This window comes from Mustela putorius, unplaced genomic scaffold (assembly GCF_011764305.1).
Source record: "Mustela putorius furo isolate JIRA1106 unplaced genomic scaffold, ASM1176430v1.1 tig00000139_pilon_pilon_pilon, whole genome shotgun sequence".
Classification (NCBI taxonomy): domain Eukaryota; kingdom Metazoa; phylum Chordata; class Mammalia; order Carnivora; family Mustelidae; genus Mustela; species Mustela putorius.
Window position 1 is genome coordinate 6,805,191 of NW_025421293.1, and position 18,545 is coordinate 6,823,735.

General features: G+C 59.1%; 1 protein-coding gene across 4 annotated transcripts in view; it reads left to right on the forward strand.

Moving 5' to 3' along the window:
• DTX2 (deltex E3 ubiquitin ligase 2) overlaps positions 1–18,545 on the forward strand; it is a 36,250-nt gene that overhangs the window by 13,735 nt on the left and 3,970 nt on the right. For 3 of the 4 annotated variants that reach the window (XM_045074985.1, XM_045074986.1, XM_013061023.2), the window contains 5 exons: positions 285–641; positions 2,638–3,274; positions 9,653–9,753; positions 14,275–14,415; positions 17,248–17,321. In XM_045074985.1, the coding sequence (XP_044930920.1) occupies positions 285–641; positions 2,638–3,274; positions 9,653–9,753; positions 14,275–14,415; positions 17,248–17,321 (1,310 nt within the window). The remainder of the gene's footprint in view (positions 1–284; positions 642–2,637; positions 3,275–9,652; positions 9,754–14,274; positions 14,416–17,247; positions 17,322–18,545) is intronic. The other variant, XM_013061024.2, reaches the window with a different exon arrangement.

The following is an 18,545-nucleotide window of genomic DNA, read 5'->3' on the forward strand; positions in this document are numbered from 1 at the left end:
ATCCACTCGGTAGTTAGGTCAGAGGGAAATGACTGGTAAAAAGTAGCTGGCTGGGGATTAGCATCCAGAATTCACTCCACTGGATCTCCCTGGAGGTTTGAAGCGGCAGGAAGAATGCTTCATTGACTGAATTCTTCCTCGCTGCCAGAGCAAAGAGCCGGGATCAGGTCCTCGACTCAGTGTTCTTAAGGTATTGGGGGAAAAGTAGGATTTTATTGCCCCTGCGCTAAGGCCGACTCTCGGGGGACGCTGTGTGTGTTGGTAACTGTTTGTCCTTTTTACAGGTCTTCCGGAAGCACTGGGCGATGACCCCGAGACTCCAGCCCAGAGTGGTCTGAAACCGTTTGGGAAAGCAGAGGGAGTCCTGGGGAAGATGGCCATGGCCCCAAGCCCTTCCCTGGCTCAGGTGTGCGCCAGCCCCGTGGCGGTGGCTGTGTGGGAATGGCAGGACGGGCTGGGCACCTGGCACCCGTACAGTGCCGCCGTCTGCAGCTACATCGAGCAGCAGTTCGTCCAGCAGAAAGGCCAGCGCTTTGGGGTGGGGAGCCTGGCCCACAGCATCCCCCTGGGCCAAGCCGACCCCTCGCTGGCCCCTTACATCATTGACCTCCCCAGCTGGACCCAGTTCCGCCAGGACACTGGTAAGACACTTCCCACTTCTAGTACGCGTCCGAGTGCCCGTGGTGGGGTTATACATAGGAGTGACTCTCACAGCTTCGTCCTATCCCTGAAACGCGTCGGCTTGGGAGGCAGGTGCTGTGAATGGTACAGGCGCAGCGCGGAGAAGGTACTTCTCAGTAGGGAGTGCCTTGAGAGCACCGCACAGGGGCCCTCCTGGACCCCCGTCTTGTTTCCCAAACCCAGAAGGCCTGCTTCCACCGGCAGAGATCCGAGGGTCTCGCCACAGGCCGGCATGGATGTGGGATGCTAGTAAGCAGGGCCCAGGAACGAGTCCTGCCGCCGCTGCACGTGTCTGTGTGACCTGGTTACACGGGTTACTGCACTCGCCCGTGCGCTCATGGGTGGGCTTTTTGTGTTTTGGTCCATATTCAGAGATTGGAACCACTAACTTCCCCCTAGAGCTGTGCCCTGTCCCTCTAACCCAGCGGTTCTCAACTGGAGGTGATTTTGTGCCCCAGGACACTTGACAGTGTTTGGAGACATTTTTGATGGTTCCACATGTGGGGCAGGGAGCCACTGGAACTTGCTCTACCTCTGATTGGTAGAGGCCAGGGATGTTGCAAAGACGCATAGGACTAGCCCCTTGCCAAAGAAGTCTTGGCCCAGGATGTCAGTGGTGCTGGGACTGAGAAATGCCACTCAGATCCCTGTGCCAGGGTCCTCGGGCTAAGGCTTCCAGTCAGCTGGGTGCAGAGGGAGGTCTCTGCTTTCCGGGTGTTTGCAGTCCACTGAGCCAAGGCAGCAAGCAAGATGCATCGTGTGGAAATTGTGCATTGCATGTGGTCTCAGTGGGTGTCAGTCAGGGAATGGAGCCATGAAGTGTTGGGAGAGATCAGAGTTTGAACTCAGGTGGCCGGATCACCAGGAAAGAATGAAGACAGGCCCAAGGAAAGGGCAGGTTGTCCCTTGAAGGGACTTTGGCTTTTGTGCTGAAAGGGGGAGCGCTGGGAAGATTTGGGCAGAGGAGTGCCCTGGTCTGATTTGGAGGTGAAGAGTATCCTTCCGGCTGCCATGTAGGCAAGGCAGGGGTGGGGGGTGTTGCGGGGAGAGGTCAGGAGACCAGTGGAAGCGAATTGTAGTGGTCATCTTTCGGCAAGTGCTGTTGGAAGCATGGCCCAAGTTCATTTTCTTCTTTTCCTGTGTGATCTTCGGGTTCGGCTTATTAATAGCATATAAGCCAACCACAGGGTGTTTCCTGATAGTTGCTACTTGAGAAATCAGAGGGAATGGGACATCCATGGAAGGGACTTATGTAACCATGAATAATGAGTTTTATAAAGTTTTAGAGACCTAAGAAATACTCACGGCCTAATACAAGGAAACAGCCCGAAAAGATTTCAGAGTGGTCGTCAGTTCCCTAAGTGTCTTTGCAGAGGACACCAGATGGCAGGAAGTGCGCGGCCTCATAAGCCGTGTGGTTGGCTGGTCTTGATCACTGGATTACGGACGGTTTAATTTTGTTTTTGTTTTTGTTCCAGTTTTTTTTTTTTTTTAAGTGGGGCTGCATATTTTTCATCACTAGAAATATTTTTGAAAAACCCTGGAGTCTGAGCCGTAGCTGTACTTTGACCCAAGTTCCCAGCATCCCCGACTCCTGCTGAGGAACACAGGCCCCGTTCTGCCACTAGAGCCCTGTGGGCCCAGTTTTTTTTTTCTTCTTCTTCTTCTTCTTCTTTTTTTTTTTTTTTTAGATTTTATTTATTTGAGAGTGCGTTTGAGTGAGCACAAGCTTGGGGGGAGGGACGGAGGGAGAGGGAGAAGCAGACTCCCCGCTGAGCAGGGAGTCCAATGTGGGTCTCGATCCCAGGACCCTCCCTGAGATCATGACCTGAGCTGAAGGCAGTGGCTTAATCCACTGAGCCACCCAAGCGCCCTAGGAAGAGAATTTTTAAATGCCTTCTGTTTTGGGGGGGCTAGCAGGTTCGCATTTCATGTATCCTTCTCCTTTTCGAACAGGCACCATGCGGGCCGTGCGGAGGCACCTGTTCCCCCAGCATTCGGCCCCTGGCCGGGGCATCGTCTGGGAGTGGTTGAGTGACGATGGCTCCTGGACGGCTTACGAAGCCAGTGTGTGTGACTTCCTGGAGCAGCAGGTGGCCAAGGGCAACCAGCTTGTGGACTTGGCTCCCCTGGGGTACAACTACACCGTCAACTACGCCACCCACACGCAGACCAACAAGACTTCAAGCTTCTGCCGCAGTGTGCGGCGCCAGGCGGGAGCCCCGTACCCAGTGACCACCATCATCGCTCCGCCAGGCCACACGGCAGTCGCCTGCTCTTGCCATCAGTGCCTCAATGGTGGTGGAACCGGCCCGGTGTCAGGCCGCTACCGCCACTCCATGACCAACCTCCCCGCGTACCCTGTCCCCCAGCCCCCCCACAGGACCGCCATCGTCTTTGGGGCCCACCAGGCCTTTGCCCCTTACAACAAGCCCTCACTCTCTGGGGCTAGGTCTGCACCCCGGCTGAACACCACCAACCCCTGGAGTGGGGTGCCACCCTCCCTGGGGAGCCAGCCCCTCTACCGCTCCAGCCTCTCCCACCTGGCACCGCAGCACCAGCCCCCAGGACTGTCCGCGGCCGGTGGAGCCAGGTATCGTGTCGTGGAGGGTCAGCTTGTCCACCTGCGCGCCTTGTCGGCAGGCTTGGGTTTCTGCTTTTATTCTGCTGGGAAGACGCGCCCACGTACCTGCAGGCCTGGGCCCTGCCTCCTGGCTTGTCCCTGCGGTGGCTTCTGGTGCCTAGGGGCCGGCCGTCCACAGCCCTGCCTTGCACAGAGCCTGCCTGAGCTCCGGTGCCTGAGTGCCGGCGGCTGCCTCGTGGGTCTCATTCGCTCAGCGGAGTCCGGGCTGACACAGAGCCTTGGGGCTGCACCCGCGGGCCGCATAGCTCTGCCGTGGGCCTGAGGACGTTTCGTTGACTCCTCTGTGCCGGGCACCCAGGACGCAGATGTGGAGGGTGCAGTCCCTGCCCGCTTGGCCCGGGGAAGGCTGGGAGCCCAGTTCGGTGCTTCACGGTCACTTGAGCGGAGAGCAGCGTGGCGGGGGTGTGGCGGGCGGCCGCGGGTGGCTTGCACGCTGGTGCGGTCAGCCCTGTGTCCCGTGGAGCTCTCTGCGCCTGCAGGGGGACGGTGAAAAGAGCCCCACCAGGACCGGAGGCACCGAACAGTCAGGGGAGCCCTGGGGTGGCCAGTGGGGTCTTGCTCCTGGGGTGGCGGGAGACCTGTCGCCTCACAGGGAGCGTCGTCAGGGCGCGTGATTGAAGGCGCTGGGCTTAGGGGACATTCCAGGACAGCTGAGCGTTCGCCGGGAGGGTGAGGGGGCTGGTTTCTGAGAGGGTGACTGGTGACTGGACTTGGGGCCTGTCCCGGGCCTGTGGCTGCTCTGCCTCGCCCCCCTGTTGGGTGGGGCTGATGTGGGCCTCTGGCATCTTGGAAAGCTGGGTTTCAGAGGACTCTGCTGGCTTCTATACGACATGGCGACACCGCCGTTCACTGAGCGCGTGTAGCTGGGCTGTGTGAGTGACGGCAGTAATCCTCGCAAAGGCCATCTGTCCCAAGCTTCCCGGGGAGCACACCAAGGCTGGCAGGGCCCCCAGCAAGTGGCAGAGCCGGGATTCAACCCAGGGCGCAGAGCAGGCCATGAGGGACCCACGAATATCTCGAAGCTCTCTTAAAGGCGGGGTGAGAGATAGGCAGAGGCGTCCGGAGAGAGGGTGTGGTGGAGTCTGTAGACTGGAGGGTGTGGGCCAGGCTGTCATCCTGGGCATCTGCTGCTCGAGGGCATATGGACCAGAGGTCTCTCTGGGAACGGGGTGACCAGAACTTTCGCTTGGCCTCCTCCCTGGATTTTCACATAGGCGTTAGCAAGCAGGGCTCTGTGCTGTCTCAGTCCTACCCGGCGTCCCGTGCGGCCCCCTCTGCTGGCCAGAAGCCTTCAGAGAAAAGCATGCTCTCTGAAGCAGGGCTAGGTCAGTTTTGCTGGGCCTGCTGGGGCTCCTTAAGTTCTTACACATTCTTTTTGAGGGACATTTCTAGACAGTTCCAGAGCTAGGATTCTGGGATCAAGCCAGGTGACTTAATTCATGGGCTTCGTTGCTTTCTGCTCCCATCAGTCCCCCCGATACTTCCCTGGCGTCCCCTCTCCCCCGCCTGAGGGCCCAGGAGACTGCCAGAGTGGGGCCTCCTGGTACCAGCCAGGCAAGTTCCAGAGGGGAAGGTGGCTGGGCCAGACGGCCTTACCTCTGCTTCTGGGCCGTGCGTGTTGCTACTTGCCCTGCTGGCCTTGGTTGTCAGCCAGGAAGGGAACCAGGCCAGCTGGCTCTGTTAGTTGAAACCATCTCAAAGGGGGCCTGCCTCATGAGGTGGGTGTTATCTTTCTCCTCCAGCTTTTCAGGAGCTGGGAGAGGCACCGTTCACTCGCCTGGGCCTATCCCTCCCTGTTTGGAAAAACAGGGTTTCCCCATGTCTTAGTTGTAGGCTGGCCCTCTTCTGTGAACTCCTTTCTTATAGGTGTTGGAGAGCCGGGGCGGGGGCGCTGCTAAATGAATCCTGTCCTCTTGACCCAGCAGAGCCAGGAGAACCAAAATGCTTCACCCCTTGGTCTCCGTAGGGGCCTTGGTATAGTTCTCTAGGCTGAGTGAACATCCGCCAAGTTAGGTGGAAATCTCCCAGGGGGCAGCAGGGCTGGTGGTACCGTGGGCTGGGGAAGCCTCGGAAGCAGCCGTATTTACTGGCAGCCACCGGAAAGGACATGCGAGAGTGAGCGAGAGCAAAATCTGTGGAGCCCATGTGGTTTTTATTTGGGAAGCCGTGAGGTTTCAGATCGCTTCTTGCTCAACCTGGGTAAAACCCTGGCTGTCGGACTTCTCTGTGGCCGGCGAAGCTTTCAGAGTAGGCAGTAATGCGCTGAGCTGCCGGGTTTGAAAAAATTTCCTGGTAGCTGAACTTGATCCCTTTAAGCACCAGAACTTGTGTGTTAACGATGTTGGACAGAAAACTTTCCAAATGTGTCATGCGTGGTCTTCTTTAGTAGAGGGTGTGGTGGCTTAACGTTTTGATGGCTGGAGGTGATGATCGAGCCTGGCTGTCTGTTGCGGCTTTGGTGTGGCTAGGCCTGGGGAGGCGTGACCCCGCCCTGAGTGGCCCTAGGATACGGCTCTCCCAGTTTGCTTCCATTTGCTGCTGCTGTTCTTCCAGAAGCGTTCCCTCCTGCTGTCCGCCTGGCTTGCAGGCTCGGAGTGCCAGGGCGAGGGGGCTTGAGGGGTGCCGACTGGCTGTAGGCCCTTGGGTCAGCTCTGTTCCCCTGCCATGTCTCTCCTTTCCCCTCCTAAGTAACATGAAGGATTCGGGCTGGGAAGTCTGAAGTGCCTCTTGCTCTAGTATTACGGTTTTCGGGATTTCTGTGGGGGGTGCCTGGCGGACCTTCGGCTTTCCAGTATATCCCCTTAACTGCTCTGAGAACAGGGTAACCGTGGACATTGGTCTTGGGCTGCAGATTAAGCCTCACAACCACCCTGAGGACCTTTTGGAATTATTCTCGTCTTGCAGATAGAGAATTTGAAGCCCAGCAAGGGATCTCCACCTGGCCAAGGGCACGCAGCTCGGAGCAGAGGGGGCGCTGGAAGGGGTGGGGGGAGCTCCAGATTGCACATCTAGGGCTCCTTATAGGGTACCTGCCGGCAGGGCTTGCTTGCTGGTGCTGGCTCGCTGGCCCGTGCGGAGCTGGTGGGAGGCATTGCGTTTCCTTGCTCCAGCCTTCCGCCTCTGCCCCTTGCCTGGGACTGCTACGTGCTGCCTCCGTAGAACACTGAGGTCCTCATGTCTCATGTCCTGAGCGCCATTCGGAAGCTCCTAGAGATAGTCCCAGACAGGAAAGCCAGGTTGGGCCTAGTAGATAGACCCACGAACAGGGGAGGCTGCGACTGGAAGGTATTCTCGGAGAAGGGCACTCCATGGGGTAAATAATGCCCATGTTGGGGAACATTCTGGTCGTCTGGGCCCTTTGAGGATGGTGGAGGGGGATCGGTGACATCTGAGGTTCTGTCCATCCTGAGAGTCCCCATCTTGGGAACTGCTGTGTCCTTTTACTGCTCTCATGACTGCAGGGAAGCATCTGGGGGAGGTACTGGGATGAGGGATGGGGAAGTGGCAACAGTGTGAGACCCACAGACCTTAGTCACAGTTCCTGGCCCCAGTTCCAGGGTGAGCTTCCCAGTGGGAGCCTTAATGCCTGCTTTCTGCTCCAGTTCTTGGTGGTGGAACCTAAGGCGTTCTCCTTCAGATATGTGCCTCTCCCCCAGCAAAGGAGGACCCCGCTTCTGGGACCCCCTCTGGACCAGCAATGAGTAACCCACTAACGTGGGGGAGTTGTCGAGCCAGGCTTCGGCTTTCCGGCTCCCTGGCTGAGGGCTCAAGCTCCGTGTCCCCTGCAGAGCTGGCTTGGGAGATGGAGGATGCCTGGAGGGTCTCTGTCATCTGCGGCTCCTTCACTTTTCCAGAACCTGAGAATTGGAAAGACTGTCAGAGATGATCCACTGACCTTTTTTTTTTTTTTTTAAAGATTTTTATTTATTTATTTGACAGATGGAGATCACAAGTAGGGGCAGAGAGGCAGGCAGAGAGAGAGGAGGAAGCAGGCTCCCTGACGAGCAGAGAGCCCCATGCGGGGCTCGATCCCAGGACCTTGAGATCATGACCTGAGCCAAAGGCAGAGGCTTCAGCCCACTGAGCCACTCAGGCGCCCCCTACTGACCTTTACAAAACCAAAGTGGAGAGACAGGCTTGGGGTGGGTGGGTAGGGTTTGCTCCAAATTAGATGGTTTAGTGAGGCCAGAAGCTTCACTGGTGCAGGTGTTCTGCACGCCCGGCTTTTCTGCGGCATTATCAGAGCTCTGCAGAGTCAGGTCTTTTGTTTTCTTGGGCTTGAGAATAGCTGAGGAGGGCAGGAAGCCCTGATCTGGGCAGTGCCACACAGGTGATTCTCTTCTGGGAGAACAATCCCGAAGTGAAAACAAACCAACCTCTACTCAAACAAATATGGGAGTGCCTGCTCTGGTCCCAGCCCTGTGCCACTGTTGGGGGGGGCGGGGAGCTGCCAGCTTTAGCACCAGCTGAGTGTAAGGTTCTGGTTTGGATCACATCTGGCCAGCTCCATGTCATTTCCACCGGCAGGACCTGCGTCCCCTGGGCTGGTGGTGGGGAAGGATCTGGGGCAGCTTCCAGAAGCGCTCACTGTAGACCAGGCAGGTTGTTGGTTTGCTGGCGGCTGCGAGGGCAGCACAGCAGATCGGAGCTGTCCATCATTTCCCGAGCACCATCCTGGCTCCAGGCTAGGCCAGTGGGACAGAGGAAAGCAGCCCAGCCCTGTCCTTGGGGAGTTCCAGTGTAGGGACTGCGAGAAAGGGTTTCATAAACCTTCTCATGGCGCCATCTTTAACGTGGGCAGGGATGGACCAGAAGACACAGGAACTGGGGTGGCAGGTTGGCGGCGGAGGGGTTGTTTGCCAGGCATCTCAGGTGGTCTAAACCAACCATTCTCCAGTGGGGGGTGCTCCCCCCAAACCACAGTGGTGTAGATTCATTATCACTTGAAAAATATAATGGCTTAAAACCAAATGAATGACCCAAATATACTTATGGGAAGCAAGACCCTCATTTAAAAAAAAAAACAAAACTGAATTTTTTTTTAAAGATTTTATTTATTATTTGAGAGAGAGAGAGAGAGCATGAGAGTGGGGGAGGGTCAGAGGGAGAAGCAGACCCCCTGCTGAGCAAGAAGCCGGACGCAGACTCCATGCTGGGACTCCAGGATCGTAACCTGAGCAGAAGACAGTCGCTTAACCAACTGAGCCCCCCAGATGCCCCCAAACCCTTTAATTTTGAACTAATTTTAGATGTACAGAAAAGTTACAAAAATAGTTCAGCAAGTTCGCATCACTCCCTTCCTCGACTTATCTTGTAAAGCCAGACAGTTGCCATCGGGGGGATGTTACTGTTAACCAAGACTTTTCTCGATTCTCGCCTTGTTTGTCCACTGCTGCTCCCCGTTCTGTCCCGGGATCCTGTGGGATCCCGCCTCACACCCAGCTGTCCTCTCCTCCCCACCCTCCCTTCAGTAGGAGTTCCGCTGTCGTTATCGCCCATGACCTTGACCCTTCTGAAGAGCTACTTTGTCGAATGTACCTCAGTTTGGGCCTGTTTGGTTGCTTTCTCATGCTTGAGGTTATGTCGTGTGGCAGGAACCCCAAAAGAGGTGTTCCGTCCTCAGAGCGCTGTTTCTTGGGGTTGCTGATGCTGATTGGTCATATTACTGGGGATACAAGTCTGGAGTACACATTAGAGTGGTTTCTGCTGGATTTCCCCTCTCCAGGTACCATAGAGCCCTCATTCCGACAAAGCTAGCGAGCTCAAAATTCTTTTAGGATTGTCTTCAGAGTTTGAGTTGCCCCCAAAAAACCACTTTTTTGACAGTTAAGGCTTCCTTCTTGATCGCTTTGCCAACTGCCGAGTCTCACCCCCAGCAGGGTTCTTTCCCGTCACAGTTCCGGCCCCGCCCGCCGATGCTCTCCCTGCCAGGGCTCCGTGCGCCTCTCCGCCTGGCTTGGAGTTTGACTCTCCCGACTTGATTGTGGCCGTGGCCGTGGCCGTGGCCGTGACCGTGACCGTGACCGTGACTGTGGGCCAGGCTCTGGGCTTCACATCCTCAGTGTTCAGCTTTTCTAGGTTAATTGGAGTCGGAGAGCGGTGAACTTCACATTTCTTTGCTCCTCTTTCTAGGTATCACGGTCTTTCATTAAAAACAAAAAACCCCTTAAAAAACCGGAAGTCCTCGCTCACACAGCGGCGGCCGCGTGGAGTGAAGCTGGAAAGGGTCCCCGGCAGCACCAGCGTACTCGCACGTCGGGCTGGCTCTGGCTCTTGTTTCCGCTAAGTTGGCTCCTACATTCAGCTTTGTTCTCTCTTCTCCCGAAGTGCCTCCCTCCCCGGCGGTCCTGTGAGCAGCCCTGGGAGCGTCCCCGCCTCGGTGCCTGTGCAGATGTCGAAGCCCAGCCGGGTCCAGCAAGCCCTCGCAGGTAGGCACCCTGCTGGGTCCTGGGTTCCAGAACAGGTTGTGTCTGAAGGGGCAAGACACGGAGGCGGTGGGAGAATCTGCGGGCAGGGGAGGAGACTGTGGGACGGGCGTCTGGTTACCCTCTCCGTTCTCACGGAAAGCCACAGAGGCTCCCGGGGCGGGCCGGTGCCTCTTTTCCGCGATGGCATGTCCTCAGTGAGTGAGCCTGTCTCTCGGGGGGCGACCTGCCTATTGACAGTGGGTCCCCTGGTGTGGACCTTTCCCCATCTTTGAAATTTCCACGTCATTTGATTTATTTTTTTCATAAAGATTTTGTTTATTTGGCAAAGGGCAGGAGAGAGCAAGCGAGCGAGCACAAGCAGGGGGAGCAGCAGAGGGAGAAGTAGGCTCCCCACTGAGCAGGGAGCCCGATGCTGGGCTGGATCCCAGGACCCCGGCATCATGACGTGAGCCAAAGGCAGACGCTTAACTGACTGAGCCACCGAGGCGCCCCCTTTGTCACTTTAATTATGGTTCACGTCACTTGTCTGTACTGAAATGCTTTATCCATTTCCCTGAAGGGGCCCGCTGGGGAACTCAGCTGTTTTGGCTGGAGTTCTGCTTCGAATAAGTGACTTTGCGTCCATGTAAATCTTTTGTTAACCAGATGCTTTTGAACTGTTTTTAAAATTCCTTTTATAGGTTAGGGAGTTACTGAAAGTTTTTAATAAGTGGGAAAAGCCAGGTGTCATAGAAGGGAGTGTAGCAAGGTTGCAGCAGGGGACTGAGCTAACCCGAGTCTGTGTGTTGAGTGAGTCACTGTGGTAGCGCAGGGGGTTCAAGGGGACAGGCCTGGGGCAGGGAAACCCGTACAGAGTGTGACTTCATGGCTCAGGGGAGCCAGCCAGGGTCTGACCGCAGGCCTCGGCAGTGGTGGAGGTAAGAGCTTCTGACTTGGTGAGCAGGTGGGTCTCGAGAGAGGAGGAGTAGATTGAGGCCCGGTGTGCGGCTGTCGATGTTCCTGAGGCACTCAGGAGGGGCTTTGCATGTATCTTCCTGCATTTCTTCCCAGTAGCAGCTCTTCGAGGTAGGAACTTTCATTCCCATTTTATACCTGAGGAAACTGAGCCTCAGAGAGTTCCAGAAACTTCTCATGATCAACTGACCAGCCCTTGGCGGAGCTGGGACTCAGCCCCAGGCATTCCGGGCCCCAGAACCTGGGTGGTCAGCAGTGTCACACTGTGTCGCTTCCCAGCCCGGTGGGAACATGGGGAGGGGCAGGGTTGCTGCTAGGTTGTAGCGGGGCCGGGTCGTGGGGGCAGTGGGCGTTTGGATGTGCAGCTCAGAAGAGCCTTCTCGGGTGTGTTGGGGTGGCCTCTGCCCTCTTGGGGTGGGTGTGTGAGCTCACAGGGACTGGGTGGGATGCCGGGAGGGGCCCTGGAGGCAGATGGAGGGACCAGTCATGGGGGTGGTAGGAGCCAGGAGAGGAGAGTGAGGCCCTCCAGACCCTGCTTCAGCCGCTCAGCCGTCAGCCCTCTGCTGGGGCAGAGAGCGGTGAGCAGAGATGTGGTGACTGCAGAGTTCCTGCCCAGTTAGGTCTTCCTGTGGGCTTCTGTGTGGGGTGGTGATCACTGGAGAGAGGCTGTGGGTGACCAGGCGTGGCGGGCACGTGGCTGAGCTCCATTCAGCTCTGTAATTGCTGAGGCTTAAATACAGACGCTATAAAAATCTTCCTAAACGCAGCTCAAAAGCGGTCCGGGATGGAGTAGCACTCGTTCCCTTTCCTCTGCTCCCGAGGCTGAGGACCTCTTAGCCTGCATCCCAGGGTGTCCTCCATGTCCCCTGTCCCCTTGGCTCATATATCAATCCTGGAGGTAGGTGGGTCTTTTAACTTCCATTTTATTCCCTGGGGAAACAGACCTCGGAGATTGGGGAGCAGGGTCCCGGCCAGCAAGGAGTGGAGATCGGAGCCCGTGGCCAGATGCCGCCTTCTCTTAACACAGGCTCTGCCTTGGACCTCTTGGTGGGAGCCTGAGGTGCCAGGGAAGGAGACATCCCGAGCCAGCCCAGGAAGTAGTGTCTGGAGAATGTCTTCTTTCCCTGAGCCGCCATGAGGGATTTGTGGATTCGGGAATACTCAGGCTGCCATGAGGTGGATGGGGAGGGTTTTGCGGGTGGGTTTACAAACCAGGGGTGACGCTCTGGAGGGACTGGGTACCCTTCTGTGCGGGCGGAGGACGGTCATAGAGGAGCCGCCTCCAGGTCAGGCCAGCAGGGCCTTGGGTGACAGCCTCTCTGGCTGCGGCCTGGCCCAGCCCTGTCCTTGGAGTGTCTGCGTTTCTTGCTGCCACAGCCTGCCCGAGGCCAGGCAGCCAGGGCCGAGTGGAGCTGGGAGGCAGCTCTGTAAGACCGGTCAGAGGCTGGGCGTGGGCCAACTCCCGGCGTCCGAAAGGATGTGTTCGCACATCTGGCCGCCGCGGGGGCTGCTTTCTCTGGGGGTCCAGCGGATAAGTGGGACCCTCTCAAGACAGCTGTGGCTGTGCAGGCTGCTATAGTTATTTGGGGATGTTGGGATTTGGGGGGTGGCTGTCCCTAAGCCCTGCTGTTGGGAAGACGTGACAGCCCGCTCTTAGCGTTCCCACCCAGCTCCTGTCCGTTTGGTGCTGTTTTTGTGGAGTGTGGGTGTTGGGGGGATTCTCACACTTGCTCCCAGGAAGGCAGACCTGCAGAGCAGGGGCCCCTGCTCTGCAGGCTTCTCCGTTAAGATTTCTGTGTCTGGGACTGGAACTCGGGGGTGGGCCCTGCCCTGACGAGGGCGGAAGCCTTGTTCATGCTGGCCTCACCGAGGCCACTCGGCAGCACTCGGGGTTATGTGGGTTCCCCAGCAGACGGATTCTGTGCCCCTGCTGTGACCGGGCCCTGCCCTCGGTGCTCAGCGCGGGGAGGACAGCTGTCACGACACCCATATGCGAGTCCTTTCCGGGAGTAAGAAAGCTAACCAGGGTAAAGGACACAGGCGGAGGGGAGGCGGCCCTTCCAGGTGGGGTGATCAGGGAAGGGCTGCCTCCTAGCTCACGCGTGGGGAGAGGTCTGGCGGAAGTGGAGCAGAGAGTGTTGGGGGAGGAGGTCACGGTCAGGGCAAAGGCCAGGGTTCAGCTAAAGCAAGCATTGCTCCTGTGCCCTCCATCGCTGTGCCCCCGGCCCTCTTCCCGCGCCTGCTTGTCCTGCGGGCTGCCTGACGTTTAGTTCAGACCCCCTGCTGAGCTCAGAGCGAGCAACGTGGAGACGCTGGTGGCATTGCGTGGCCCGATGAGCAGGTGCTGGCGTGCAGCCTTGCTCTTCTGGTGGGTGCTTTGGGGTCCGCTGCGAGTGGCTGCCACAGTGCGCCCCGCTCCGCTGTGCTGCCCAGGCTGCTGGCTGGCCTCTGCTTCTGTCCCTGACTGGGCATGTTCGCCACTTGGAGTCTTTGCTCTTAGAGGCCATGGGGGCAGGTCTCCCCTTACCCGCCTGCATCACCTCCAGAGTGGACAGCGCCATCTGCCTGGCCCACCCAGGGTCCCCACTTCCTGCCCCAGGCTGCCCTCGGGACCCAGAGCCCGAGCCTGATTCTGAGTGCTCGAAAAGGCTCCCTCAGCCCGTGGCGGAGGTGTCACTGAACAAGACGGACGGCGGGGAGATTGCACAGCGAGGCAGGCCGAGGGTATGGCAGGAGCTGCGGCTCCTGTGGGAGACCGTGCTGTGTTGCAGGGAGCACCAGGGCCTCGGAGAGTGCCAAGGGAGCGGCAGGCGGTGAGGGTCCGCCTAGGGTGTGTGTGAAACAGCAGGCTGAGGAGTGAGTCCCCCCCCTGTGGGTGTGCCCACGGTGCTGCCCTCCAGGACAGAGCAGGCTGTTTGAGCCTGGACTGAGGGCGGAGACGGGAGTGGCAGCCCAAGACCTTTGCTGCTCCAGAGGAGCAGCCGCAGAGGCCACGGGGAGGCCTGTCGGGGAGCAGGCCCAAGGCCAGCATTCCTGCTCACCCACCCTAGCAATGGCACCGGAAGCATCTAGAAGGGCCAGATGGAAAGCAGATAGTACCCCACTGGAGGGAGGGTGACCAGGAGCCCAGAGGGCATGGCCAGGGGGAGCACCGGGGAGGACTGAGCACGAGACTCTGTCCGTGTCTCCGTAGCTTGCCCGAGTCCTTCCACGTCACCCCTTTGCTCTCCTAGCACCTGGCGCCGGCAGCTCCCGCCTGGAATGGCATCGTGGCCCGCTGAAGCAGAAGGCCTCGCCCCGCCCCCTTCCCCGCACGGCAGTGTGGGCCAGCTGGTGGCTCGGACAGACCCCTGTGGGGATCTGATGAGCCGGGCATTTCCCTGGTTCCTGGCCTGGGGCTTTGGTGCCTCGAGCCTCGAGCGACCGATTCCTCGGGAAGATCCGTGGGTCCTGCTGGCCGTTCACGGTGCCACCTGGACTCAGCCGGGGTTTGTGGACGTCACGTGCCGAATGACTCCTTCTAACGTTTCTCCCTTCTCTGCATGTCTGATCTCGCACCCCGTGTAGGCATGACGAGTATTCTGCTGTCAGCCATTGGACTCCCTGTGTGTCTTAGCCGCGCACCCCAGCCCGCCAGCCCTCCCGCCTCCTGTCTGGCCTCTAAAAGTCACAGCTCAGTTAAGAGATTGAGGAAAATGCCCATGAAAGGTAGTTCCCGCTCACAAGTGCTCTCTGGCCTCTGCTAAGCCTCCGAGTCTTGCTGCCTCTGACTCTCCTGCATCGATCGCTCTTCTCTGACCCCCACGGCCCTTCTCTGCTTCCTTTACCCCAGGGGAGGGCCTCAGTGGCCCTTCTGCCTGCCTTCGGCGCGGAGGTGGGCCCTGGAAGCCACTTTCCCCGGAAAACCCAGAGTTCAGCTCCTGTTTTCTGGCACAGCTGGAGTGTGAGGGCCCTGTTGTTTAGGACTCTGTGACCGTATAAACACAAGCGTGGGCTGAGGCCAGCTCGGGATGGGGGTGACTGTCCCTCTCAGCAGGGCCAGCATGCATCTCAAGAAGGGGCCCCGGACCTGTCTGGCCGCCACGAAGGGCTACTTTGGAGGGGTCCCGCAGTGGCGCTGCCCAGCCCATCACATGGCTGGGGAGGAAGGGGTTTCAGAACCGTGGCAGGTGCTGCGGGTTTTAGCCAGACTTAACGTGAAGGGGCCTGTGGGTAGTGAGTTCTAAACCTGCCATTTCGGAAGCTGATGCTTCCGTCTTTGGGCTGGAGACGCACAGAGCACGGAAAGCCCTGTGACCCTGAGTGTGGTGCGGTGAGCAGGGAGCACGGCCCTGGCCCAGCCGGCTTGGGATCCGGTCTTGGTTCTGGCTTCATGTCCCACGCCGGTGTCTCCGTTCGCGAGCTGGCATCTCCTGCTTCGCAGGTTGGTAGTGGACGGAATGAGAAGAGCACACATGAGGCGCCCAGCACGTTGGCATGGGGGGCTCTGATCGTGCCCACTGCCTGCCTAACCCCAGCCCTGCAGGTGGCGGGGAGTGGCGGGGCTTTACACCCTGTTCCCCACCTCACCCCATCCCGGCAGCTGGGCAGGGCGGGCCCGGAGCTTCCCGAGACACTCCGACTTGCCTGGGAAGAACACAGGCTCTCGGCAGACACTCATCCTTCATGGGCTCAGATGTCCCTTTCTTGGGGTTGGTGGTCCCCTGGCTGGCCCCCTTAAGAGAAGTATGGCTCCTGGGCTACCTTGGGTTCTACAAGGCTGTCCGGGCAAGTGGCGTGGAAAAGGATGCTGAGCCAGACCCTACCAGAGGTGGGCCCGAGGCTAGTCCTGGCAGATGGGGTCCTGGGGTCGCTGTGCTTTTCTGAAATGCTTCTCCTCTCACTCTGAATAGCTCCTGGGATGGCTGCCAGTGCTGGTGGTCCTTGTGCTTTGGCCTGGCTTTCTCCCCAGTGACCAGTCAGTGGCCTAGAAATCTGTGTGTATGTGTTGTATGTGATGGGGGAAAGGTGTGTGTGTGTGTGTGTGTGTGTGTGTGTGTGTGAGACACGTTTCTGTGTTACGAGTATGGGGGGATGTGTGTGTGTGGGGGGTGTGTGTGAAGGGATGGAAGTACATTTGTGTGGAGGTTGTTGTGTGTGTGTGTATGTGTGTGTTTTGAGGGGGTGGGGTATGTTTGTGTGGGTGGGGGGTGTATGTGTCAGGGTGGGGGACGTTTGTGTGGGGTTATGTGTGCGAGGTGGGTGGAGGTGCATTGGTCGGGGTGTGAGGTTTTGGGGAGAAGTTCGGGGGCTTGTCTCTGTGTTGGTGGGGTGGTGTTCTTTTGTCTGTAGCTGCCTCTCACAGCACTCACGGTCTGGGTCAGTATGGCGTCTCCATTTTTAGGTGAGGGGAGGTTCAGGTGATACGCTTCGGTCCCTGTGTGACAGCCAGAATCAAACCCGACGTCGCCGGCTCCCAGCCTCTGCTCCCCTCCTTGGTGGCCCCTGGCCTTCCCTGGTTTTGAGGGCCCTTGGCTGTGGAGCCCTCAGGCTTGTCTGTCTTGGCAGCCACACCCAGTGGCTCTGAGCTCAAGTTCAGGCCAGGGTCCCTCTGGCGACAGAGGCTCAGAGCGGGACCTGCCCAGCGACCCCGAGGCAGGAAGAGGAGCTTTCCCCGGCTGCACTGGTCTTCCCTGGCCATCCTTTCTGCTCCCGCACGGCTTTGCTGCCATTCTCTGTCATTCTGCCGCTGCCTCTGGCTGGAGAAGCCGTGGGTCTGCCCAGGTCTCTCCCCGGCTGGGGGAGTCTCTCGTTCTGGGGGTGTGGGGGTGCGCGTGTGGGGCCAGGCTCAGGGTTGGTGCCGGCGCGGGCCAGCCTCCCAGCTTTGGGCGCGTGGGCAGTCTCGAGAAGAGTGGGGTGGCCGGGGCGCCCCTCTTCCTGCATCGGGGCTCCTTCCCGGACTTGGCGTGTCGCTGAGACCCCACAGTCAGGGCCAGGCGAGAGAAAACCAAGGCTTGTCGTGACCATGTCCGTGTGGCATCGTCCCCAGTCGGCGTGCACACAGACGCCCGCCGGGCAGGCACCCGCTGCATGTTTGGCTCCTAGACCATCTCTCGCCTTGGCTTTCTCACAGGAGTAACGGAGGTTGGGTGAAACCGTGGTGCCGGGACACGCTCCACAACAATTTGTGGTCGAAGCTGCCGTTTGACTTCTCTGTGTGTCCTCGGAAGAGCCTGGGCCCAGCCTCCCGAGCGAATGTGCGCGGGGATGCGGTGCAGGCCCAGGACGCGGCTCCTGAGGGCTGGGCCCGGCAGCTGTCCCTGGTCCTCGTGCGTCGCCTCCAGGGCTCCTGGGGCCAGGCCTCCCGCGGGTGGACCCACAGGGCTCTGCCCGGCCGAGCTCCGAGCGTCCGCGCGGACGCCGCGTCTGTCCTCTTGTACGCTCGCGCCTCTCCGGGTCCCTCCTGGCAGCTTGGCCTCTCCCTCGTCTTCCTTCCTCTCTGGACTCCGCGGCCCGAGTGCGTCCTCCTCGGGACACCGCTGACGCTCTTCTCTCTTGCAGGAGGGACTCCAAAGCCGGAGCCAGAGCAGGTGATAAAGAAGTACACGGAAGAGCTGAAAGCGGCCCCGGATGAGGCATGTGTCGGGGGAGCCGTGCTGCTTCTGGTTTGCTTTGCAGACGAGGGGCGGCTCCGGAGGAGGGTAGCGGCCTTTTCTCTGCTGGGCGGGCACTAACCGAGGTGCCGCTCCGTGCGGCCGTGCTCCGGGTCCTGCGGTGTGAACTCCCGGCGGCCTGGGGGAGGCAGGCCTTCCCACGGGGAGGCGGCCTGGCCTCAGAGGCCTGCGTTCTGATCTTAGCTGCGCCGCTCACGCAGGGTGGTTCTGAGCGGGGCTCCTCACCGGGCGTGGCCCTCGCCCTGTGCCATCTGGAGACCAGGGATGGGAGAGCCCGCCCCGCTCTCCGAGGATTGAGCTGGGGAAAAGCGAAGATTGAGCTGGGGAAAAGCGAAGAGGCTTTGTCCCCACAGCGGTCCCGCTCCTCTGGCTATGGGGAGAACCGGTTGGCCTTGCTGTCATAGCGGGGCCTGCCAGACCCTCATAGCAGCTTCGGTTGGACTCAAGCTTCTGTGCTGAGCTGTGTTTTGGGGGCTGCTGTGCCCCTGGTCTCTGATTTGAGTGGAGAGTTCCAAGGACTCTGGGGCGGGGAGGGGTGGGGTGGGTCATGGGTTAAAGGGCAGTTGTGCCAAGATAGCACGGAGGCCTCCGCCCTCTTTTCCCGCAGCTCTGGCTGGTAAAGGGTTAGTAGCCTGGAGGTTGTCCCCATGTCTCCCACCCTCTCTCCAGCGCTGTCTGTGCCCCCAGGGGACAGCACACCAGTCTCTGTTCTTACCTTCACCTTATGCCTCCCACCCCTGGCATAACTGGCCTGCTCTGCACCAGCCTCCTGGCCCCCAGGCTGCCAGCTGGACAGCCTCCAGACAGCTGTGATAGTGCTGGTAGCCACACCTTGACACCCCTTGGCAGGGTCCCCTGACATGGAGACAACGTCCTGCTCCCAAGCTCGGCCATCAGAACCTTTGGGATCTGGTTTCTGCTTCAGAACATTCTCTTCCCTTTCCCTGCCGTGCCCGTTCCCGTCCTTGTCCACCTTGTCCCTTTCCCCTGTGACAGCCAGCTTTGTGGCCCTGCTTTCTCCATTTCCTGCCCTGCTGTTTCCTGTCTTCCGGCCGGTGTCTGCTGTCTTCAGCTTGTGCTGCTGTCAGTGCTAAGGCCCCTGCGGCCCCTGTGGCCCCTGTGCTTGTGGCCGTCTGTCGTCCCCTCTGCTGTGACAGGCCCTCTGAGGGCGTAGATCCTGGTGAC